Source organism: Hemicordylus capensis, chromosome 1, assembly GCF_027244095.1.
Source record: "Hemicordylus capensis ecotype Gifberg chromosome 1, rHemCap1.1.pri, whole genome shotgun sequence".
Taxonomy (NCBI): domain Eukaryota; kingdom Metazoa; phylum Chordata; class Lepidosauria; order Squamata; family Cordylidae; genus Hemicordylus; species Hemicordylus capensis.
In genome coordinates this window covers 158504382-158529646 of record NC_069657.1, presented here as the reverse complement: position 1 = coordinate 158529646, position 25265 = coordinate 158504382, and the positions used below count along the sequence as shown (strand labels likewise).

Here is a 25265-nt window from a genome sequence, read left to right as displayed (position 1 = left end):
ATAGGGTTGTATGAGTCAAGTAAATTATTATCTTGTCAAAAAAAACCCAGATGTTATGATTTATAATTGATCCCTTTTTAGCAAGAGATGGCCTGTTTTGCTCAATTATAAGGCCAATTCATCTTTTCCTAGCTAAAGTACTACATTAACCCCTTTTGACAGACAGCATTAAAAAGCTACAGTTAACTATATGGTTGAAGGCTACAGACAGCCTTTAAGAGGAAACCTGTCCTGGTCTTGCTACATGAATATGGTCTCTCTGCTGAGTCTGACCTGGTGGAAAGTAGCCACAGAAAAGCTGGGAATAGAGATTGGAGATATTTGTAGGATTTCCCCAGCAGAGGTCAGTCTGTGCCCAGGGCACAAGGAAATCATAAGCCAAAGGTGCATCTCTTTCTATCAGGACCTTTACAGATGATACTTTAATGTAGCAATTACTCAACTATTACTCAGTTTGTGTGAGATTGCCACCTTTTCTTAAGATTGTGCTTCTATTATGGGGATGTTATCATGCCCCTGCATTTAGACCACAATGTGTTATTTACTAGGAAAATGCCATTTTCCCTCAGCTATTTTTCCCATTGGTATTTTGCATATAAACCTAGGAAGCTGCCCTATACCAAGTCAGATCATCTAGCTCAGTAGTGTCTACTCTGACTGGCAGTGGCTCTCCAAGGTTTCAGGCAGGAGTCTCTCGCCAGCACTACCTGGAGATACTGGGATTGAACCTGGGACTTTCTGCATGTAAAACAGATGCTCTAGCTCTGAGCACTGTGCAGTTCTGTGGATGTTGTGGTTCCTTTTGTACAGTGACTTTTACTATCATACGTATCAACACCACAACACCTCTCCCAGGATACTTATGCCATTTTGTAACCATTCTTAATTTTGCTTTTAAACATTTTTTCCTGCCAGTAGAAATGCAAATCTAGGAACTCCTTCTCTGACCAGGCCAGTATAACTTGGCCTTCGGGGAATTTATTGCCTTCAAGATTGCCTTATGAAGCTGAATAACCTGCTTCTCTACTAGTATCTAGCAGACAGCTGCCCAACCCTGGGCTATGAATACAGGGCATGACCGCAAATGCTGCAAGGGCTCAGTTGCACATATGGAGCTTGTGATGCACAGGGACTACCCCAGTTCTCTGATGTCACACAGGCAACTGTGAGAACGACTGGCACTTTGCTGTCTGTGGGCAATATGCAGACTGTCAAACAGTCAGGTCATTCTCACAAACATTTTCAGTGGGCAAAGGGGAAGGCAAGGTCGAGCTCACCTTCCCCCGCCCCCAACCATTACCATCCATGTGTGAGATGTGCGGCTTGTGTGCTTACATAAGCCGCACTGGAGTTCTGGAGGCCAGGAAAATGTAGCCCGGCCTCCAGATGTCCCTACATGTACCGCATGAGAAGGATAGTGCATTGAGGGATTTCCGCTTGCGCCCAGCTTTGTGTCTGCTTGGGCTGTTTACCCTCGTGCCCTTTGATTTGGGAAATCCTGAGCTACCTGGGGAGGCAGCACCAGAACTGGCCTCAATCCCAGCACTTCAAGCCTGAGTCAGGGATGCTCGTGTGAACAACCTCAGTGTCTTTTTTTTCAAGGGAAGGGGGGGAAATCCTTTCTAGATTGCTGAGATACAGTTCAATGTGGTATTAGTCATCATTTTAAACAGAAATAGCCGAGGTTTCTCCAGATGTCATCCAGAAACTTCATTTTTTGAACTCAGGATAGCATCATGTATGTTTTTCATTAGATTTTAAAGAAGCACATCTGCTCTTACGCTTGGTTATCAACTAAAAAATTATTCATTGGCACAGTTGTTCCATTGATAAAAATGGTTCTTCTGGGTGGTCTCTGTCCATCACACAGATGGGCTTCAGCTGGAGAGTGAAGGCCAAATCGGGAGTTTGCAAGCTTCCTCATTCTCTCTCCTGATTGGTAGAGGCTCCACGCTCCCCGCCCCCATGCAGCACCTGTAAGGTCACCTGACAGAATCTTGCCTGGTTTTTCATTGTCCACCATGAGAGTAACTCCTCAGGCTATTCATTGAGTTTTTGCTCCTATTCTGTTCTCTGAAATTTAGAAGAAAACATATGTTGTCACCCTCTTCTTTATGCATTTATTCCCTCTTCTGTCATTTTTTTCCTACCCTTTGCCTTTTGTGTGTTTATTTCACCCTTGCCGCCACCCCACTTCCCTTCGGACCGGGGAAGCCCTGCCTGCCTTTTTTGTGTGGTTTATGGCCACAAAAACTACATGCACAAAGACAAAACAAAGCACATCCCTCCTACACCTGATATCTCCTGCTCGGTACCGAAAGCCTTCTTCCTCTCGGAACCTCCTGCTGATAAGGCTCCAGCCTTGGCCTTCCATAGCCCTCCTTCTGCCCACGCCTCCTTTCCCTCCTCTGACAAGGCTTCCAGGGCCCCTCCTTCGATTCTGCAGTGGGACGCTGCATTTTCTGATGGCCTGCCCCCTACTGGCCAAAGGAAATATAACAGCCCGCAAGCACGGGACCGACGCTGTTCGTTTTCTTCTCAGGCTCGACGTGACTATGAGCCATTTGATGCTTCCTACTTCAGCTGCTCTGATTCACCTGACCATTATGCCTTTGGCCTGGGACCACATGGGAGCTATTGCAATTATTTTTATGCCTCAGAGTGTTACAACCTCCACAGTCATCCCTCTGGCCACCTTCTGCCATGTATTAATTCCCGCTTTTCGAGGTCCTGCTCCCCAAGATGCTGCCGCTCTGCCCATTTGCCCGCCAGGCATCACTCACCATATGGCAGGCACCGCTCTCCCACTAGTCGGGCTCAGAGAGATGACCAGAGTGCACCAAGTGCTTCATCAGCAAGGACTGCTGTCTCTCCCAGTTGTACCATTGCCAGTCCAGTCTCAGTCTGCAGCACCCTCCTGCTCCATCTCTACACCTAGACCATCTGGGGGAAAGCGCCCACCCACCCCTTTTGGACACAGTGGGCCCTGTCCCACCTGACTGTATCCTCCAGTCCTCTGCTTCAGAATCAGAGGTGGGAGATGGCTCAGATACCTTGGATGTGCCCAAACTGGCCTCAAGTCCTGCACCCCAAGATGGGGCTAGGGACCCCTAGCTGCCACCACTCTCTGAGGACCTACACTCTTTCACAGAACAGGTCTCTAAGATGGCTGTAGCCCTGGGTCTCCAAGTAGAAGACAGAGCCACACCATCCTCTATTGATCAGTGCTGATGCTCAGCCGGCAATAGCCTTGCCCATGAATGCCGTTCTGTTGGACATGACCAGGAGAGCTGGTCTTGTGGTAACAAGCATGACTTGTCCCCTTAGCTAAGTAGGATCTGCCCTGGTTGCATATGAATGGGAGACTTGATGTGTGAGCACTGTAAGATATACCCCTTAGGGGATGGAGCTGCTCTTGGAAAAGCAGAAGGTTTCAAGTTCCCTCCTTCGCTTCTCCAAGATAGGGCTGAGAGAGCACCCAAATCCTAATTCCATTGTAGTTGAGGCAGCTCAAGCCAAGTCCCGCAACCATGTTCTATCTACACCTTTTGACAAGGAGGGCAGGAAACTGGATTCCATTGGCAGGCGTCGCTACTCCACTTCCTCCCTGTTGCTAAAGATAGCCAACTACCAAGTATGCATATCATGTTATAATCACCTTCTTTGGGAGAAGCTATTGCCTCTTCTGGACTAATTGACTCAAGACTAAATGGAGGCTGCTCTCACCTTGCAACGTGAAGCCTTTCACCTTAGTAAGCAACTTCACCACACCTCACGCCATACCACTGACTCTGCTGCCAGGTCAATGGCCAACTCTTTCGCCTTGCGAAGACACACGTGTCTGCGTTCCTCGGGCCTTACCCCTGAGGCAATGGTGAGGATTGAGGATCTGCCCTTCGATGTTCAGGCTCTCTTTGGGCCCAAGACAGATGACACTCTGGAGAGAGTACAGAAACTTTGAACAGCTGCACAGTCCATGAGCTGGTCATCTTCCTCCTCTTCTGTGCTTCCAAGATACAGTAGGCCTTTCAGGCAACAGCACCCAACCTCAAGATCCTTTTCTCAGCCCCAGGCTGATCATTCCTTTTGTTAAGGAATGACAAATACAACCAATTTCGGAAGAGACCCTTTATGCCAGCCAAAGCTTCGCAATCCAAATCCAGATCTGCCCCCACCATAAGCGGGCATGACTATCTCCAGCCCAGGACCCGGCTGCACCCTTTTATGGGCATGTATTAAAGCATCACCTCCGACAACTGGGCCCTCGCTTTTATAAGCCTAGGCTATGGCATAGAGTTCTTAGAGCGTCCCCCAGACTGGCTGCAGAATCACCCTTCTCCTGCAGTTCTTTGGGACAAAGTCCACACCTTGTTGGGAAAGGGGGCTATAGAACCGGTCCCTTCCCATCTCATGGATGGTTTCTTCTCCCCGTATTTGACCATTCCAAAGGAGGACAGTGATCTGTGTCCTATCATGGACCTAAGGGTGCTAAATGCATACGTCACTTACAAAAAGTTCTGCATGCTTACTGTATTGGACATTCTCCCCTTACTTGAGGAAGGCGTGTGGTTTGCCTCCATAGACTTGGAGGACACATAGTACCACATCACTATCCACCCGCAGCACAGAAAATACCTCGTTTTCTGGTTGGCTCTCAAAAGTTTCAATTCCAGGCCAAGCCTTTCAGCTTATCCTCTGCCCCAAGGGTCTACACAAAATGTATGGCGGTGATAGTTGGGTACCTCCAAGAACTGGGATTCCAGATTTGCCCCTTTTTAGACAATTCGCTCTTCGATGCTCGGTCCCATGCTAGCCTACATGTCCATCTTGCTTTGGCTCTATATGTGCTCCAGTGATTGGGCTTCAAAGTCAACCACAGAAAATCTGAACTGCGACCTTCCCGCCATTCAGTTCTTGGGCATAATTTTTGACTCCCTTTGGGCTGCCATTACCTTCCTTCAGTATGCAGGTAGTAAATAAGACAGCTGGCTACCTCCCTCCAGAGGAGTCCTCTTTGTCTGGCAAGAGACATCCAGAGCATGTTGGGCCTCATGGCATCCGCCACCTTGCCTCTTGCTCACCTTCACATGCAACCACTCCAATGTTGGTTTCTCGACGTCTTCAACCCTCTATGAGACTCCCAGCACAGGCTTCTCGATACCTCTCCAGAGGTACCTCAGTCCCTTGTCTGGTAGATGTCCCAGACCAACCTGTCAATGTCCACACCTTTCCAGGCATTGGATCCTCAAATTTTTCTCATCACGGACACCTCAGACACTGGTTGGGGCACCCATCTGAAGGGCCTCCAGATCAATGGGCAGAGGTCTCCCCAGGACACCATTCATCATATAAATTATCTAGCACTCCTCGCAGTTCTCAAGGCTTTGAAGGAGTTCTGCCCCTTGGTCTCGGGTCGACACATACAAATTATGATGGACAATACAACTGTAAAGGCATATATAAACCGCCAAGGGGGCACAGGATCTTGAACCCTGCTCCGACTGTCACTTCAAATATGGGAGTGGGCTCTCCATCAGAGTTACCTTTCTGCGATTCACATCCAGGGCCGTGACAATGTCCTGGCAGGTCGCTTCAGCAGAACGCCCTCTTCCTCACACGAATGGAAGCTCAATTTGGCTGCACTCTGCAAGATCTTCAGGCTGGGGGTGGGGGTGGGGGGGCACTGGAAGTAGACCTGTTTGTGAGCCCCGAGAACTGTCAGTGCAGACAATTCTGCACAAGGGCAGGGACAGGGAAAGGTTCCCTGTGAGATGCCTTTGCACTCTGCTGGAACTCCCACGACACTTACCTGTTTCCTCCAATCCTGCTGCTCCCTCGGATCCTGCAAAAAATACAGAGACACATGATAAACTGCATTCTGATAGCACCCTGGTGGCCAAGGCACCATTGGTTCCCTTGCCTTCTATGCCTTTGGGTGGGGGCACTTTCTCTCCTACCAGCCAGACCTTCTGACTCAACACTGAGGTGTGTTGCTGCACTCATACATCACTTCTCTCCACTTCACAGCATGGAACCAGTGGTCCCTATAATTTTTTTCATCTCTATGTGAAATGAGTTTTGTTCTGGGCAGCAGTGTCAAGACACTGTGTGCGCACATGCATTCAGAGTGGGGCCTTCCTGATTCAACCTGAGAGGGATCTAAAATTAACTGAGCAGACATCAGAAAACTTGTGAGCGTGCACATGCCTTAGAGGGAACAGTGCATGGAACATCTGCCTGCCTGGCCACTGGACATCAGTGTCCAGGAAACCATCCACTCTAAAATCCTATGCAGCAAAGTGGAAAAGATTCACGCACTTCACCCAGTGCCATGGCTTACAGGACCCGACCTTGGCTCCCTTATCCATCATCTTCGTCTACTTTTTGGACCTCAAAAAGGCAGGCCTCTTTATTAACTCCATCGGTCCATCTGGCAGCCATCGTGGCACAATGGCCTTCCCCTGATTGCTCCTTGCTATTCAGGCAGCCGGACATGAAACATTTCTTGATAGGCTTAGTCCGCCTCTTCAAGGATACCCCTAGGATTTCCCCAACCTGAGACCTCCCACTCTTCCTAACTGGATTGATGGGGAAACCTTTTGAACCGATGGCTACCTGCAATCTCTGTCTGCTCACCTTCAAGACGGTGTTCCTAATAGCCATCACTTCTTCCCGGAGGGTGAGAGACCTGCGGGCCTTCTGCTGTGATCCTCCCTACCTGGCATTCCATGCTGACAAGATCACTCTTCTCCTGGACATCTCCTTCCTTCCAAAGGTTGTGTCGTCTTTTCATAGGTCTTCTTTCCTAATCCTTCTACTGCCGATGAGAGACACTGGCACTCCCTGGATGTCCACAGAGCCCTGGCCTTCTACACTAATAGGACGTCATCATTCCGAACCAAACCTTCCTTCTTTGTCACCTATGGAGAACCAGACAGGGGTCATCAAGCCTCTTCTCAATTAGTCTCCAACTGGATTGTTCACACTCTCAAACTAACATACCATCTAGCAGGCCTAAAGCCTTCTTCATCCATCAAGGTTCATTCCACCTGAGCTCTTGCCACTTCTACCACCTTTGACAGAGGTCTGCCCTTGGGCTCAATATGCCGAGCTGCTACTTAGGTGACCCCTTCCTCCATCAAGCATTACACACTGAACATTCAAGCTAGGAGAGATGCTGCCTTCAGGCGTGTTGTTTTGCAATCCATCCTCTCCTAACTCCTGATTCCATCACCTGCCTTACCTTAAGTGTGTCTGCTGCCCAGCATCCAATGATGAAAGCCTGCAATGAGCCCATCTGTGTAATAGACAGAGACCACCCAGAAGAACTGTGGTTGTTTACCTGTAATTGGGGTTCTTCTGATGGTCATCTGTCCATTCACACACCTGCCCATCCTCCCTGTCAAAGAGCTGGTCTCATAGGCAGCGGACTCTGAAACTGAGGAGGTTAGGGTCTGTCATGTGACCTTATAGGTGCTGCATGGGGGTCTAGCAATCAGGAGAGAAAATGAGGAAGCTTGCAAACTCCTGATTAAGCCTTCACTCTCCAGCTGAAGCCCATCTGTTTGAATAGACAGATGACCACCAGTAGAACCGCAGTTAGAGGTAAGCAACCACAGTTTTTATACTTGTCATCTACTGATATGGTTTCGATAAGGAAGCCAGTTGTTTAAGGGCACAATCTACAGACCTATTATGTGATGGAACACACACAGACTCCCTCCCTCACTCTCTCTGGTGCAGTCCTACTGTGCTGATTGGACAGACAGATGATCACACACTACATGTACCAGTGTAAGCTCTTATGGGTGGTTGGACACATCCAGTACCACATTTTCCCCTGCTCTAACCTGGGGTGGATAGGAATTGCATTCTTGCAGTGGGTTTGTAGATGGTGACCTAATGTTTACGAACACTTACGAACACTGTTTCCCAATGTCTCTCCAACACAACTTTGGATTGGTTCTGTTTGTAAATGCTGCTGATTGTACCAAAATAGCTTAATTTCTAGGAATATTCACATTAAATTAAACATTGGTGGGGGGCATAACTATTCTTATGCTGGCCTTGGGCCGAAATAAACAAACAACATAAGTAAGTTTTTCAGTAAACACACTTCTATTCATGCAATGGGGTGGGATCTTTGTTAATCTCCCTTCCCGCTGCAATCTACTGTGCTCCTGAAAATCTACTTCTGAGGTTTGGGGTGCCTTCCAGATCAGGATGACATGGTCTCCTCAATCCAGATCAGAATGACAAGTGACTGCAGCAGGAAACTACGGGGTGGGAATAATTGAAAATAACCCCTCCCTCTTGCACAAATTGGAGGCATTTCTGTTCATGGAAGAATATTTGGTATCCAACTCATGGCTTTTTTTCTGTTGGATCTAATATGTATTTTTACAGAAGACCAGGGATGGAAGTAACTGAGCATGTTGGGGACCTTATTAAAACAGCATGTAATTGATCTTTATAACTGACCTTTTCCAAAAAAATAGTTATTATCAGGTGGACTCTGCATATTCATAGACCACTGTTCAGTTTTGGTTCTCATTACTCTTGTCTTTTTCTTTCTAGGGCTATGACAATACAGAAAGCAGCGTCCGCAAAGCCAGTGTATTTTGCCTTGTGGCAATTTATTCAGTTATTGGAGAAGAACTGAAGCCTCACCTTGCACAGCTCACTGGGAGCAAGGTATATGTGAAGCCTCTTGTGTAATTTGATGTTGGAATCAGAACAGTATGTATACATGGTAGCTATAATTTCCAACACAGTCATTGGACAATCTTTAAAACTGTCGTTCTTAACCAGTGTGCTAGCTTAGCAAGTACTCATGAGCACCTCATTTACATAGGTCATTGGTTACTGAAGACATGACTTCTCAAGCCTGTGCCCCAGCTAGTTATTGACTCTAGATTACCATTGGATTATGAATGGAGTAACACCCGCCCTACAAATAGGTTTTTGAGTCAGCCTGGAGGAGCAAGGGCGCACTAGCTCCACTGCTTAGTCCCTCTACTCCCACAGCAGCTTTTGGAGATGTGAATAAATGTAAATGGCACAAAGATAATGGCAAAGCACCAGAACGGTTGGGAACTATTGTCTTAATTTTTTAAAAAAGAAGATTTGGAATGGAAAGAGTCTGAGAGCCTCAGAATCTAGTTTTTGATTCTGAGAATCTCAGAATCAGATCAGTCTGACTGAAGGAGTTTTCTCTCATACTTAAAAATTAATACAGGACAGTCTTCTTGTAGGTTTTATTAATAACTTACAGTACTTTCCATTTACAATACCTTCACATTGCAACACATATTTCAATAATATGACCATATAATTTTTACAAAAGGTAAAATGAGGTTAATAAAAACATATTAAGAATAACAAATATATATCACGCCTTACAAGACTCTAAAGAAGAGAATAGCAATAGCACTTAGCAATAGCACTTACATTTATATACCGCTCTATAGCCGGAGCTCTCTAAGCGGTTTACAATGATTTAGCATATTGCCCCCAACATTCTGGGTACTCATTTTACCGACCTCGGAAGGATGGAAGGCTGAGTCAACCTTGAGCCCCTGGTCAGGATCGAACTTGTAACCTTCTGGTTACAGGGCGGCAGTTTTACCACTGCGCCACCAGGGCATGTGAGCAATTTTTGTCTCAGCTAATAGGAGGGTTTTTTGGCCAAGTCCATTCTGAAAGTTGGATCCCCAACTGTGATGGCCCCAGTAGCATAACAGGGCCTGAATGTTGTGCCCTTCCTCTTTGTCGATTCCTGAGACTTATCCCTTGCTGCCTCTTTTCCTTTCCCCACACTCCTAAATTTCTTTCCAGTGACAGGAACAACAGTAAACCTTTGCAAGCTCTCCATTCAGGAACAGCAACAAACCTCTTTGAGCTGTCCTTTCTGCCCTAACATCTGAAACAGTAGCATTCCAGGTGACAAGAGCCATGGGGGGGGGGGGATATTCAAGGGTGACTGAGGATGGACATCAGGCATCCTAGAAATTAGATGTCCCAGGATTCCTTATACGTGGCATGTTGAACAGGAGAGATGTCTCTTTGTTGCTGGAATGATTGCTAGGCAGATTTGAGGGGAAGGAAAGGGTTGACTGCCCTAGGCAGGGAGTCGTGGCACTATGGCAAACTCATTGCAAGCAAAGGTTTGGCTTGTAATGAGTTATGTTCACTATTTCAAGGCTCCCAGTTTTGAACTCCAGTGCCATCACTACTTGCAGCTTGTTCATGTGAGCTTAACCATGTGAGGTTATTACCTGAACGGTACTGCCTTTGGCATTAGTTCTTACACAACATAAGTTGTTGTGGCATTTGAGGGTACAACTGAAATAGGAGATCAGTGAGCATGTTCCTCATTGTGAGATTTGCCACAAGCAAAAAATAAGTTGTTGATTTCTGTGTTTCTTTCATAAAGTTTGGAGTGGAGGTGTACTGCAGTATTAGTCATGGAGGCAATAACGAAAGATCAGCTCTGGAATGAAGAAAATTAATGAAGAATGTGTTTGTTGCTACTTTTCTCTTTCAGATGAAGCTCCTCAATTTGTACATAAAGAGGGCCCAGACTACTAACAGCAACAGCAGCTCATCTTCAGATGTTTCCACGCACAGTTAATGGAGATCTTTGGACATACCTGTAGACATAGAAGCAATCAGCTGTGCCTCTCAGAGACCCTCCCCTCATCAGCATGCTCCATCCGCTGATGGAAGCCATGCAGATATTTATTGCAATCAGTATTTTTAGTCCTTTTAAAGCTTTTTATTGTAGAATATTATTGGTATTGAATGTAAAGGAAGCAAGGCCTGGGGTTGCAGTCCTCATTCAAAAAGACTGACTTAGTTACCTGCTAGCATTCCTAAAACCTGGCAGGGGTTCCAGACCTATAGAGCACATTATTGCTTGAATCAAAGGGATTTCTACTGTATTGATATAGACCTTGGGTTTATATTAGGCTATTAAACTTTAATGACTTTACTTTTAAATCTGAACTTTTGACCCATTCCTCCTGCTTTCCCAGTTTCTAGAACATGTTATTGTTTTAGTGCTGAGGTTAAACTTTGGAATGACCTGGCCTTTTCCCAAAGAAACCCGTACTGGTTACATGATTAGGCCCCTCCACCAGGGGTTTTTTGTTTGTTTGTTTTTTATAATACCATTGTCCAAATTGCACAGTTCATGGAAATTCTCCAGAACCCTCAGCAAATTAGAAATGGTCCTGTCATATTTGGCAGACCTAGTTAGTCTAAAATAGCTTTTTAAAGATCTGCCTCTGTATTTATATCACGTTATCCTGAAACTGATAAGGAACAGTCCCCTAGATCATTCAAATGACTAAAATGTATTCTCACCATGATCTAGAGGAGGTTCTGCCCACATGCCCTTTGCTTTCTCTTTTATTTTTCAATGGAACAGAACTCTGTTCTGTTACAGGGTGTTTTTTTGTTGTTGTTTTTTGTAGGCATTGAATTCTTTCTGGAACCATTTTGTCTAGCTTTATGAAATTTGTTCGTATGCACTGGCAGTGAATGCACTGTAATGTCTCTAAACTGATGGAGCATCAGCACTGTCATTATCGGAGGAACTGACATCCTATCTCTTAGGGAAGATATGTAAAATTTGCTATTACTGCTGCTTCCAGCCTCAATAGGGAACTTGGATTTTCCAGACCTGATAGGAGCTGCAGCTCAGATAACCAGGCCTTCCTTTCTTAATAAAATACTGCTTCGTTTGTCAACAAATGCTCCTTTAGTGTGGCACTTGTTCTGTTAATCAAGGGTTGGCCATCCTTTGAGTACTCCAGAAGTAAGTCACCTTCCCTAACCCCCATACAATCTGGATTATTTATAATCTCGTTTTGTGTCTAATGTACATAGCGAATAGTTTCCTTCCCTCTTAGTGTTTGACATGACCCTCTTTCTTTAGGAAGTACTCAAAGGGCTAGCTCAATCTGACCCATTTTCATTCTTTAAAACTGTACAAATTGGGTGGTGGGGTGGGGGTGGGGTCTCAGATTTTCCAGGCACAAGGGACTCTTTGGCTACCAATCCATACATGTTGGTGGAGATAAATCTGCATGTTGTTGGCACTGAGGTGCCGGATGGGGTGGACTCCATCTTTGCCCAGCAGTGTCCAGATCTCTGCAGCTGCCTTTTTTCTTGCTGCCTCCTTATGCAGGGCTTTAACTTTTCAGACCTTTTGAACAAGAGGTTTCTTTTCTTTGTATCCTCCTCCATCCTCCCAACCTTCTCCCCCTGCCCCCAAGGCCTTTATATATGAGAATCCGCACAGAACAACCCTGCTTGCTGTTGGGTTGCCTTAGATGGTGATGGCCATGCTGTTCCTGGGGCACCATGTTCCCAGGGCATAAGCAAACAAGCCACTGCAACCCCTTTCACCATCTGAAGTACTGTAGGTCTCTTATATAGTGCTGAATAAACTGAGGCATGTGGCTTTTTTTTTTTAAAGGTACACTATGTGTGCTTGCCTGGATTACAACAAGACTTTTCTATCGCTTCCTACTAGCTTCTGAATAACCCTTATAAGTAATGTAACTTGCAACATTATCATATAATTCTTCTTTCTACCACCCTCCCAACCCCTTTATTTATCAAGTGTAATAGTTCATATTAAAGGACAACAGAGAAATGTTTGTAGAATGCAGCAGGACTTTGCTAACAGTAATAATGTTTTAAATGGGAAGGACAGGCTACAAAGCCACTCAAAACAGTCAGCCATCAGAAACGAAGTTTGTTGGCACAGTGTTCACGTGCATGTATTTAATTTCTATTTTTGGGTTGGTTTATTTTGTTTTGTTTTTATTTTGTTTTTATTTCTTTTCTTTTCGCATTTTCGTCATGTTACATCCATATCTGTATTTATATCTTATTTGTTTCACTTCTGAGTGTATCATGGCAAATGTACAGATGTTTTTATGTTAACATTTACATGATAGAATTTGCTAAAAAAATAAAACAAAACCTTTTGAGTTTGCCCTAGAATAAATGAAAATTCAATTTAAGTCCTCATTGGAGCTTCTTTGTATACAGCCTCATAATAAAAAGAGACCTCCAAGGTCATCTGGGTGAAGTATCTGCACTAATGCAGCATTTCTTACATGCCAGAGCACACTGAAGCGAGTATGACTTCAACATGTGTAACATTGTTGACAGTTGTAGCCACTATATCATAGTCCTGGGCAGAAATTGAAAGTGGGGGAGGGCAGCATTACATCCCACCAGTGCACCCAACCTCCACGTGTTGGAGGGCACACCTTCATCGTGGCCTACATGATAGATCCCCAGACCCATAGGCCATTGTGCAAACATGTCCTTGGGTGGAGGGAGGGGGACTGCCCGAGGCACGCCCCCCAGGGCCACAGCAGCCCACGCACACACCCCCGAGGCCTCAGAGGCAGTAAGTCCACCATATCTTTTTTTAAAAAAACGACGCACCGGTCCTGAACCTGCCCAGGAGGTTCGGCTCAACACTGAGCTGAACCAGGCCCCATCCAGCTGGAGGGAGAGCCCTTGGACCGGGCTGGCTTGATGGAGAACTGGCTTGAGGTCGAGCCGGTTTGCACATCCCTATCCAATACAAGTGTGCAAGTGTGCAAGAACAGGCCTGCCACAGTGGTCACACTCCTTCACCGCTCCCAGCATATTCACTTTGAATATCTGCACAGAGCACTGTATCATTCAAAGACTTCTACTGCTTGAGGGCAAATTAAAAATGCTAGTGCAATGCCTTTGACACAGATGGACATGAGTACAAGGCTGGATCACTTCTCCCTGTTTTTATACAGTACTACCAATCTTAGACCACACAAACGTCTTCTACAATAAATGTGTTAATCAGGATAGTGCTACAGAATCACTTGTTTGCTGTTTTTTAAAAAAGGAAACACAGATGCAGGACTTATCCTCTCTGCTGTGCAAAGCTTTCTGTACTGGGCTCTTGCACTGAAGATCTTCTGTCAGACAAATCCATCTTCCTCTTGTCCTCTGCAGATCAAATCTCTATCCATCTTGCTAGTTAACCAAACTAGAAGAACAGGTTGAAAGAATCATACGATCACCAGTCAGGTGCTTTTATTTAATTCCATGCAAATCAGATACAGAACTTCCCTATCTGCATTAGCAGCAGAGAGTGTGTTCAAGAGGTTTTGTCTGCCATAACTTCCTTTTCAGTTTCAAATAGCAGGAGTCAGTGCTAAAGGATTCTACAGTCACCTGGTTCTTACAAGGAATGGCATATTTAATGGGAACAAACGCTTTGAGCAGACTAATAGCCATTAGGAACACTAAGGCCCTCACTCCCATCCTGTGTCATCAAAAGGCCACCAAGGTCTGTTTAGGGCCAAACTACACATTAGGGCAACCACATGCATGTGAAGCATGAGCTTGTCCCCTTCACCTATTGGAAGGGTGGGGGAGAGAATCTGTTGTTTATATCAAAAGAAGTGTGTGGGGTAGAGGAATAAAACCCATCCTCTTTCCTCGCCTTATCATGATCTGCTGCTTTTAAGCATCCCCCCACCCTGTCCAACTCTGATAGCGGAGCAAGCTGGGCAAGGAACAGCTAGCAGAGCCCAGTGAGATAAGTTGGTAGAGGAGGCAAGTTTCACTTCCCTTTCTCATATGCTCCGTTTGGAGCTTTATAGGTGAATGAGGCAAGCACAGTTGCCCTGATGGTCTTGTTTAGCTTTTTAGAAATGCACTATTGTTTCTATAATAGAAAGGAAAAGGGTGACAAGCCACAGTAAAACTCCTGGTCTGTGAGAAGACCCACATTTCATAGCACTTTCTTTCAGAGACAGAACAAAACAAAGGTGGGGTGAGTTCATGTCATTGGAAGCAGTGGTGTAGTTGCAACACGCCATAGCCATGTCCATCCTAATGGCCATATCCCCACTTCAATGCAATAATTGTGGGGAGGGGGTTGTTACAAAAAGTCAAGGATCGTTTCCTAACCCTTCAGAGCCTGAACCTCTTGTGGTTAGTCACCCAGAAGAGCAATGTGAACATAGGAAACTGCCATATACTGTGTCAGACCATTGGTCTATCTAGCTCAGTATTGTCTTCAGAGACTGGCAGTGGCTTCTCCAAGGTTGCAGGCAGGAATCTCTCTCAGCCCTATCTTGGAGAAGCCAGGGAGGGAACTTGAAACCTTCTACCTTTCCCAGAGCGGCTTCATCCCCTGAAGGGAATATCATGCAGTGCTCACACATCAAGTCTCCCATTCAGATGCAACCAGGGCAGACCCTGCTTAGCTAAGGGGACAAGTCATGCTTGCTACCACAAGACCAGCTCATATCTCCAAGGATTGTTAGCCACAAGGGTAGAGGATACTCCTTGTAACAGAAGACCAGAAGAATGGTAATAAAATCAGTTTTAGTCTGATATTGAGTTATGCAAAAATGTAAGGGCTTTGAGTCCCTGCTGAGACCCTGGAGGGAAAAAAGTACTGGGATTGCATCTCTGCCTGGCCCTGCAGCACCAGTGAGTGGAAGCATTTTCTCACTTCATAAAAAAGATTCCTTCCAGGGTTGTTGTTGTTGGGCTTTTGTTTGCTTTTTGAGGAGGGGTCAGCTCTCTGCTCATGCTTCAGCAAGGTTCTCTGCTCATGCTTCAGCAAGGTTTTGCATGATGTCTTCTAGAACATAGGAAGCATACCTGCCAACATGTCCCTATTTTACCATTGAGGTGAATAGGAGAATAGGGACATGCTGGAAGGTAAGGAAAACCTGCCTTATACCTGGCCAGACCACTGGTCCATCTAGCTCAGTCCTTTCTGCCTAGACTGACAGGCAGCAGCAGCTCTCCAAGGCTAAAGGCAGGAGTCTCTACCAGCCTGATTGGGTCATGCCAGGGATTGAAACGGAGACCCACCTGCATGCAAAGCTGATTCTCTACTATTGAGCTATGGCCCCATTCCCTTTAGAAAGCAATAATGTTCATTATAAGAGTCTACTAAGGTAAGATATCACAAGTGCTAAGGAAACAAAACCAATTAGATTTTAATTAATACGTATCATTTTAACATCATGTATCTCTTGGTGAAAATGTGCGGTAAATGGAGAATGTGAACAATTAATAGATTGTTCTCTTTAGACATGCACATTTCCTACCATGTCAGGTAGATGAAGACAAACAGGGAATTTACACCTATCGTCCAACCAGGATTTATCGTTTCTAAATCATGATGGAAATTTGAGTATGACACAGCACAAAACAAATAATATACATAATGTGAATGGTATGCATATATATATCAGGAAGTGTGAAATGCTCAGTTGATGGTCAGGTGTTCGGCATAGTCCCTAACTTCATTTGGCAATTATGCCCGTTGACCAGGCAATGTGTCGAATCCCCTGTAGCTGGAGTTTGTGCATATTCTTTACAAGGGGTGGTTTTATGCACATTCTCTATTCCATTCTGGTTACCCTGACAGATATGGGCATTGGCAACCAGAAGTAGCCCTACTCAGGCATTCCAGGGTGTGGGAATGGAGATGCACTAGCCAACCATGCTTCCCAGCCTTCCCGTGCTCTGTGGCCTCCCTGGGCTTTCCATGTTTCACACTTGCCTGCAGAGGCAAGCACTGATTCTGGGGAGAGCTTTCCCCGCCCTGTCTATTTGGAACAAGAGTCGACACCAATTTAACGGCACTTAATCAATCAATCAATCAATCAATCAATCAATCTCTATAGCTAACTGACTGGTAAAAGTTTCCCTTCTGTGCCAGTAGAGATGAATAATCGCGGGTTAGGTTTGCCATATTCTGGCTTTCCAAATCTGGGTGCCTAATTTGCATATTCTGTAAATTGACTGGAAAATCATTTTTTGAGCAGAATAGTGACTGTGTGTTTTAGGAACATAGGAAGCTGCCATATACCGAGTCTGACCATTGGTCTATCTAGCTCAGAATTGTCTTCACTCACTGGCAGCGGCTTCTCCAAGGTTGCAGGCAGGAATCTCTCTCAGCCCTATCTTGGAGAAGCCAGGGAGGGAACTTGAAACCTTCTGCTCTTCCCAGAGTGGCTCCATCCCCTAAGGGGTATCTCTTACAGTGCTCACACATCAAGTCTCCCATTCATATGCAACCAGGGTGGGCCCTGATTAGCTAAGGGGACACGGGCTAGAGTTTAGCTCCCCCCCCCTTTTAAAAAATAATAATAATGAAATCTGTAATCTGGGTGAATCTGGGTGAGATGCTTAAAATCCAGGTGAAACCCAGAATTTCGGGGGGCATGGCAACTCTATCGCAGATACACCCGCCTCCCTCGTGTTGCAGAATGTGAGCCTTCTGTGAAGCTTTCAGAACAAACACCACTGCAAGGTTTAAGACCAATTTACTTGTGAGACAGACAAAGGTCAGTACAGAACTTGCTGAGTCACACACAGGAACAAACCAGAAACAGGAAGGGAAGTAGAAACTCCCAGCCAGCCCAACCCATGCAGAGACAACTATAGCACCCCCTCTGGCTTCATAGTAGATTGCATACAAACTACACAAAAAGTGAGGCTGCAGCGGTTGCATATCCCAACACCTTCCACCACTCTTAACTGTTGTGTACCTAGGAAGTTCTGTAAAAGCCACAAGAATGCACTAACCACATGCAATCCTTATTAACTGACATAACCTTAATCCTCACCAGAGCCAACTGCAATCTCTGGGAGAGGCAATCTAGACCTGTGAATGCTTAACAAAGCTCACAGCAAAAGTCAGAAGGTGGGGATTGTCCTCAGTCAGTTTGTGCCAGTTTTGATCTAGGCAATTCTTCTTTATGTTCTCAAGACAGAGCATAATTTGGAAAAGAAAAGAAAAAGAAAAAGAAAGATGCCATGTGGGAGATATGTGCTTGGGAGATCCCGGACCAATTGGAATTAAATTGGAACTCCTCTCACTAGTACTGTTTACATGATCAAAATTATCCCCTGAATCTGCTATTAGCCACAGCAGAGGGAAATACAGGCACCCTTATTCGACTTTTATCCCCCTCTATATCAATTGCAGGGGGGCAATTTAAGTCAGACAAATGGTGCAGAAGGGAACAGGTACTCTTCCCTCACCACTGCCACACAACCCAGCCCTAATCCAAATCCTCCCTGCATGTCACTGCATGACATTTAAAAAAAAAAAAAGCGGGGGGTGTGTGTTTAAATGAATCTCTCCTATCAGTTCACATTTGGCCCTTACTGGCAATACTGCTGTCGTTTGGATTATCTCGTAATGTTGTAGGTTTGAATGCCCCCTTTAGATCTATGCTATCAATTTAAGTGATGGTGAAAAGCTCGAACTCTGCTCCTGAAATGTGGTGTGTCCATTCTCCTTTTTGCCCAGGGTGCTTCTCACGCAACAAATGTGTAGAGGCTCAATGCTGGAGTGGCTTAATGTGATCTGCTTGTACTGAGTCAGATTCGTTTGCCTGAAGCTTTGCAGAAAGCTCTGAAGTTTCCAGCATTGCAAATTGCCTGTTAGGCAAAGCATGATAGGAAATGCACCTGCTTAAGATAGCCTGTACAGTTGTCTTTGTGTTCTCTTCAGTGAAGTTACTATTCTAGACAGCCCCAAGGAAATCCTTGTTAATTCACAAAATGCAGGATGAGAGCCATTTACTGCTATCACATTCCTGTATATATTAAGGGGGATTTTAACAAAAAAGGCCCATCAGTAATATTTTTATTTGTATAGTTAAGCATGCTCACATGCTGTAAAACAGACACACACACACACACCCCAAAAAAGATACTATGGAGCCTGAATCATAATATGAGTTCTTATAGCCTATTATTTATTTCCACTCATACTATTTTAAACAAAAATGCTTGCTTTTTTCTAACAAGTTTACCAACACTGTTGTTCTTTCTGCTGGCAATAATTGCCAAAGTGAAGGTTGTCTATATCCTTCAGCTGTTGAGGTGTCAGCAAAAGAAACACTCAGTCAATTTCCTTATGATTGAATTGTTAGATGATCATTGCCAATCCACCTTGAGCCTTGCAAAAAATACAACAATGATGACATGAAATCCCAGCACTCAACAGGACACTGCAGCTGTTGCTACAAAACGTTTCAAGAAAATATTGCAATCTAATCTAAGCATAAGCAAAAGCAGAAAGAAAAACTGAGGAATGATTGCTTGTGGCCAGAAGGCTCAAAGAAGAACTCAAAAGATAAATAATTTAATTGGCCTGGTCAACTTTTTTGAGAGGTAGCATGAGACAGACAGTGCACAAAGTTCCTTAAAACTTTCCCCTCATGTATCCTCTCCACTCCCTTATCTGGTGTGTTGGGCAAGGGCTTCTCCTTCCTTGAGTACTGCAACTGCAAATAAACCCAGCACTGTATCTATATGGACCCCCTATCTGAAAATCAATATAGCTGTGCAGTTGATTGTTTGAAGGTAAGTTATGAAGATGTGGGTTTATCCTATTTTACTTAGAATGTTTGAATTCAGAGACATCTCTTGTACACAATTTTATGACACTGCAAGACTCTGAGGCTATTATCACAACCGCTCAAAAGCAGGCTAAGGGAGCCCAGCCTGCTTTTGAGCGGCCATGAGAACCAGTGGGCTTGCGGGCGAGCCCAGTGGTTCAGCGGCAGCTAGCCCACCTAAATACCCCGCCCCTAAAATGAGTTTAGTGGAGCAAGTGCTCCACTAACCCAGTTTTGGTGATTGTCAGTCGCCACAGCACGGCTCCACGCTGCAGTGACTCATGAGGAGACCTGCAAATGGGAGGCTAAAACAAGCCTCCTGGCATCGGGGGCCTCTCCAGAATGCCCCACATACTCACGTGGGGCATTCTGGGACTCCTGGAGGCTGGGTGGCTCCCAATCCCTGCAGCTCCAACTGGCTCCGTGACGGAGCTGATAATCATGTGGGCAGCCGATCCAGCTGCCCAGGGCTAGTCCCCGATTGTCTGCGGGCAGAGTGGGCTTGCCGCTCTCCCCACAGAACCCTATTAGGCTCTACACACTGATTGGACCTCTGAAAAGTATACAGTGTACTGTGCTTGATTGGTCAGCAAACTCGCCTGACCTGACCCCATGGAGAATCTATGGGGCATTGCCAAGAGAAGGATGAGAGACATGAGACCAAACAATGCAGAATTGCTGAAGGCCGCTAATGAAGCATCCTGGTCTTCCATAATACCTCATCAGTGCCACAGGCTGATAGCATCCATACCACGCCACATTGAGGCAGTAATTGCTGCAAAAGGGGCCCAAACCAAGTACTGAATACATATGCATGCTTATACTTTTCAGAGGTCCGATATTGTTCTATTCTTCAATCCTTGTCTTCTTGGTTCCATGTAATATTCTAATTTTCTGGGATTGTGGATTTGGGGTTTTCATGAGCTGTACGCCATGATCATCACAATTATAACAAATTAAGGCTTGACTTATCTCGCTTTGCATGTAATGCGTCTGTCTCATATATCAGTTTCACCTTTTAATTTGCATTACTGAAATTAATGGACTTTTGCACGATATTCTAATTTTCCGAGTTTCACCTGTAGATGATGGGAGTTGCAGTCCAACCATGCTGACCACACAAATGGGTGTGCTGCCACAGTAGGAAGCTGTGTGGAGCAATAGAGGAACAGGTAAGGACCTGCGGTCTTCACTTTTAAAGGTGCCGCTCGCTGCCTCTCCCTAACCCCGCCCTCCACCAGTTGAATGGGTCTCAGCAGCCCCACAAACCAGTTCGGCTCTGAATTTGTGCACAACTCTCGATTCGTCCACATCCCAACATCTGGGGACCCAAGATTGAGAATCCCTGCTGTAGTGCAACAGGAGCAACTCCCTCTAACACAATTGTGATTCTAGGTCTCACCTATCATGGGTACTTGATTATATAAATGTCATGGGTGGGGAGAGGAAAAAGTCATACATACTGGTTTCCTGTTTAATATGTTGTTTGCCATGGGCATTATATGAGAGATCAGGCCTGCACAATACAAAGCCTGGAGCCCGGATCTGGCCCCCAGGGACTTTCCTGCTGGCCCACAAGAAGGAATATCCTGCAGCAACACAGGAGTCATGTAGAGCTCTAGGATTGCGGCCTGCAGCAACCGTGATTTAGGGACAGGAGAAGATTTCACATTTGTTTTGGAGCTGGAAAGTACTCCAGGTGCCCAACAATGTTAATCACTGTTTTGGGGGGTTTCAGCTTCTCCAGAGTACAGTTTGAAGGACTGTAAAAACCTGAAGAGTTTGAGCAGAGATGAGCCACATGCAAGACACAACAAATGAAAGTGTGTAGGACAGGCAAAGTTAATCCTATAATATAGCCTCCAGATTTCTGAAAAGCTGTCATTTGTGTGCTGCATTTGTTTCAATCATTGTCTGTGGGCTGTCTGGTAAGAAGAATATCATTGCATGAATCTCCCAGAGGTTACTAACTGAGGATAGAGGCACTTTTTAAAAGTGGTGATTCTCTTTACTGAGCAGGGACAGAACATTTGGCCCTATTCATCCCCAGCATAGCATCTCTCCTGTGGCTTTTGTTGGTGTCGATCTTATGCTTCTTTTTTAGATTGTGAGCCCTTTGGGGACAGGGAGCCATTCTCTCTCTGTAAACCACTTTGGGAACTTTTGGTGAAAAGCGGCATATAAAAATTCATGGTAGTTGTAGTAGCAGTTACAGTCATTGTAGTAGCATTACAGTGAAAACTGAACTTCAAGCTGCTCCAAGCAAGAAAGATAGGACCGGTGTCCAGGCATGGCATGACTATAAAGATACAAAAGGATAATAATTCAAAGAAATATGTGATATCATCATGAAAGAAATCAATGGACACAATTAATTATTAGATTTGTATCCCACATCTTCAAATTTGTTCAAGGCTGCTTACAAAGAAAAAGCGTTAAAAATATAGCAAAATGAAAACACAACAGCAGATAGAAAGTCAAAGTAAAGAAGCCAATATAGTCAAAAACAGCAGCTCAAAAACAGTAGCAATACACTACTATAAACTGAATTAAAATGCACACAATAGGCAGATCATAGAGATGAAGAAAATGAGAAGATGGTAAGGAACCCTTGACTGGTTTCCAAATGGACAGAAGCTAGAAATCTGTGCCTGGGTTTAAGAGAATAAATAAATATATGAAGAAGGCTCAAGAAAGTTGTGGGAAATATATGCAAGAAGCCTTCTTCACTCAGCAGTGGATTGTGAGGATTAGAATGATGAAAGCACACACTACATTATTGATTCCATTGTCTGCATACAGAACAATGTGGTGAGCGGTTGGTGTGGTCCAGCAGAAGATGTATTAGGCTTTGGTTTTGGTGCCCTGCAGGCGCTGGTGCATTTCGCTGCAAATTGTTTTACAAGGCTCATGATTTTTAGATCACGGAGAAATGCCCGTCTGTGGCAGTGGTTGGAGATTTTGTATTTTATGGCTTGGGCAAAACTATTGTGGCCCCTAATAAACCTCAGATGGTGTTGGCTGAATCATAGTGACTTAGGTCTCTGTATGTAAAACAGCCCTGAAAACTGATCTTAGGAACATAGGAAACTGCCATATACTGAGTCAGACCATTGGTCTATCTAGCTCAGTATTGTTTTCACAGACTGGCAGCAGCTTCTTCAAGGTTTATTTATTTATTGATTTGATTTGATTTCTATACTGCCCTTCCAAAAATGGCTCAGGGTGGTTTACACAGAGAAATAATAAATAAATAAATAAGATCCCTGTTTCCAAAGGGCTCACAACCTAAAAAGAAACATGACAGACACCAGCAACAGTCACTAGAGGTACTGTGCTAGGGGTAGATAGGGCCAGTTAGTCTCCCCCTACTAAATAAAGATAATCACCATGTTAAAAGGTGCCTCTTTGCCAAGTTAGCAGGGGTTGCAGGCAGGACGCTCTCTCAGCCCTATCTTGGAGAAGCCAGGGAGGGAACTTGGAACCTTCTGCTCTTCCCAGAGAGGCTCCATCCCCTAAGGGGAATATCTTACAGTGCTCACACTTCTAGTCTCCCTTTCATATGCAACCAGGGTGGACCCTGCTTAGCTAAGGGGACCAGTCATGCTTGCTGCCACAAGACCAGCTCTCCTCTTATAATGGTACAGCCCTCGACAGTGCACTGTGACTTAAAATTTCTGTGTTAAAGTTGAGCTAACACACAACCTGTGCTAGAATGAGCATCTGGCCTCTTACACTTTGACCCTACACTAGCAGTTCTTAGACATGTTGGACTCTCCCTTGCCCCTTCTAAACCTATTCTACTTGCCAGCCTCTGTCACCTGCCCAGCACCAACTCTAAGGCTATCCACACGAGCAGACCTACCTGGGTAGGGTTGCTCGTGTACAGCACCCAGATTGGATTTGATCCTAGCACCGCCCTCTTGGGTAGCCCTAGCTTCTTACCCCAGAAGGGCATAAGCGCACCCTTCTACCCAGGTCAATGGTTGTTTGTATGCTCAGGCTGCACGCAGCATGAACATACGCCAAGTATGCCTAGATATGCCAAGTATGCCGACTCCTGGGAGATTCCCCCAATGTACCGTGCTCATTGTGCGGTACATCGAGGAAGGCCAGGAAAATGAGTCCCGGTCTCCACAGATCTGTGCTGCGCAGAGGAGAGCGGGCAATCTGTGTGTGCGGTGGCATGGCAAAGATTTGTTGGCAAGATAGCCTGGGGGGAAGGTAAAAGAAACCCTGCATCCACCTCCGCCCGCTGCCCTCCCCACTCTGGCGGGGAGCAAGTGAATAGCCTTCATCTGTTGCTGTCATGACCCTTGTCCCTTGGTATCTCCTCAGGGCTGTCCCTAGCAGGGTGCGGGGCTGGGGGCAAATCAGCATGTGAGGGGCCTCCTTAACATTTCATATCATAGCAGAATGATACTGATTGATGACATACAGTGTAAATAGTGTGGGTGAGGTTTTTGGACATGTCCAACCAGCTTGGACATATAATACATTTCTAAAGAAATAGAAATAAAAAGCACAACAAATGCTTCAGTTCTCAGACCTTCTGGGTTGCCAATCAACTTGAACATTGTGGATTCATAAACAAACAATATATTGTTTGTTCCAGAAGTTTTTGTAATTTTCTGCCATGAAACAAGCCACTTATAGGACTTTTTGGATGGGTGTTGTTGTTTTTTCTAAACCAACAATTTGTCCGAATCCACTTCAATGTAAATATACATATTCCTCCCATCCTGCCCTATATCTCTGCTCAATATCTCCGCCTTGGGGTTGTGTTTTTAACGAAAGGCGGTATAGAAATGTAAAAATAAATAAAAAATAAAAAAATACCAAAGTCCTATGCCAAGTCATTCAAGGCCAAGTGATCTTAATGCTGGGGCAGAAAGGGGGGCGTTTTACCCTTTTTTAAAATGAAGGCAAAGGGCAGATTCTTCCATATGGTGGAATGATGGTCTAAGGGGGGGGGGGGCTTCAGTTCCAGACATTTTTGTAATTTTCTGCCATGAAGCAAGCCAGTTACTGTATAGAACTTTTTGGATGGTTGTTTTTTTTTTAATTAAAGGGAAAAAATTAAAATTTGTCCAATCCACTTCAGTTTAAAGATACATAGTCCTCCCACCCTGCCCTACATCTCTACCCAATACCAAAGCCCTATAGCAAGCCAATCCCTAAATATTCAAGTGGGGGGTGGGGAGAGATAACCACAAAGAGGAAAGCACATCATACCTCCATTACTAAGGCAAGGCTGGGCAGAGGGTCTGCAGAGAGCTCTGGTGCTGGACACTGCCTGCCTGCCTGCCCACTTGCTTCTTTCCTGAGCTTCAAGGAGGCCTCTCTGGAAGCCCCGCCCACTCACCAAACAGCTGGGAGGTGGAGCTCTAGCAGTTTGCTTTGGAGCCTTTCAATCTGCACACAGACACAAAACATTGGCTGTGGGGAAAGATAAGTAGCTGGGAGTGGGGTAGAGAGGAGGGCAGGCGGTACTGCAGCGTGCCAAGAGTGGGGCTTGTACCAGGGTGGGGCTCGGGGCAATTGCCCCGGTCGCCTGCCCTAAGGATGGCCCTGTATCTCCGGTCAGGGCTGCCTTATCCTTTGTTGGACACAGGGGCAGCTGCACTTCAATCTTTGTGAGGAGGGGGAAAGCTTGCTCTTGCCTCATTACACTCTGGAACTATTTTTGCACGGGGGGTGCATCCCACATTGAACCTCGGCACCATAATCCCTGCTGTCTCCAGACAGAGCTGAGAAAAGCCTCTGTCCCAAATCCTGGAGAGTTGCTAGATAATGCTGAGCCAGATA

General features: G+C 45.3%; 1 protein-coding gene and 1 long non-coding RNA gene across 43 annotated transcripts in view; one reads left to right on the top strand and one right to left on the bottom strand.

Annotated features, from left to right (window-relative positions):
* CLASP1 (cytoplasmic linker associated protein 1) overlaps positions 1-13037 on the top strand; it is a 314919-nt gene extending 301882 nt beyond the window's left edge. For all 42 annotated transcript variants that reach the window (XM_053312677.1, XM_053312569.1, XM_053312671.1 and 39 more), the window contains 2 exons: positions 8578-8694; positions 10547-13037. In XM_053312677.1, coding sequence (XP_053168652.1) covers positions 8578-8694; positions 10547-10633 — 204 coding nt within the window. In that variant the 3' untranslated portion in view covers positions 10634-13037. The remainder of the gene's footprint in view (positions 1-8577; positions 8695-10546) is intronic.
* LOC128352270 (uncharacterized) lies at positions 1579-24815 on the bottom strand. The gene is made up of 4 exons (XR_008320295.1): positions 24693-24815; positions 6719-6920; positions 5810-5842; positions 1579-2073 (listed from the first exon to the last, which is right to left on the bottom strand). It is a non-coding gene; the product is annotated as an uncharacterized LOC128352270 (long non-coding RNA).
* Positions 24816-25265: the final 450 nt, after the last annotated feature.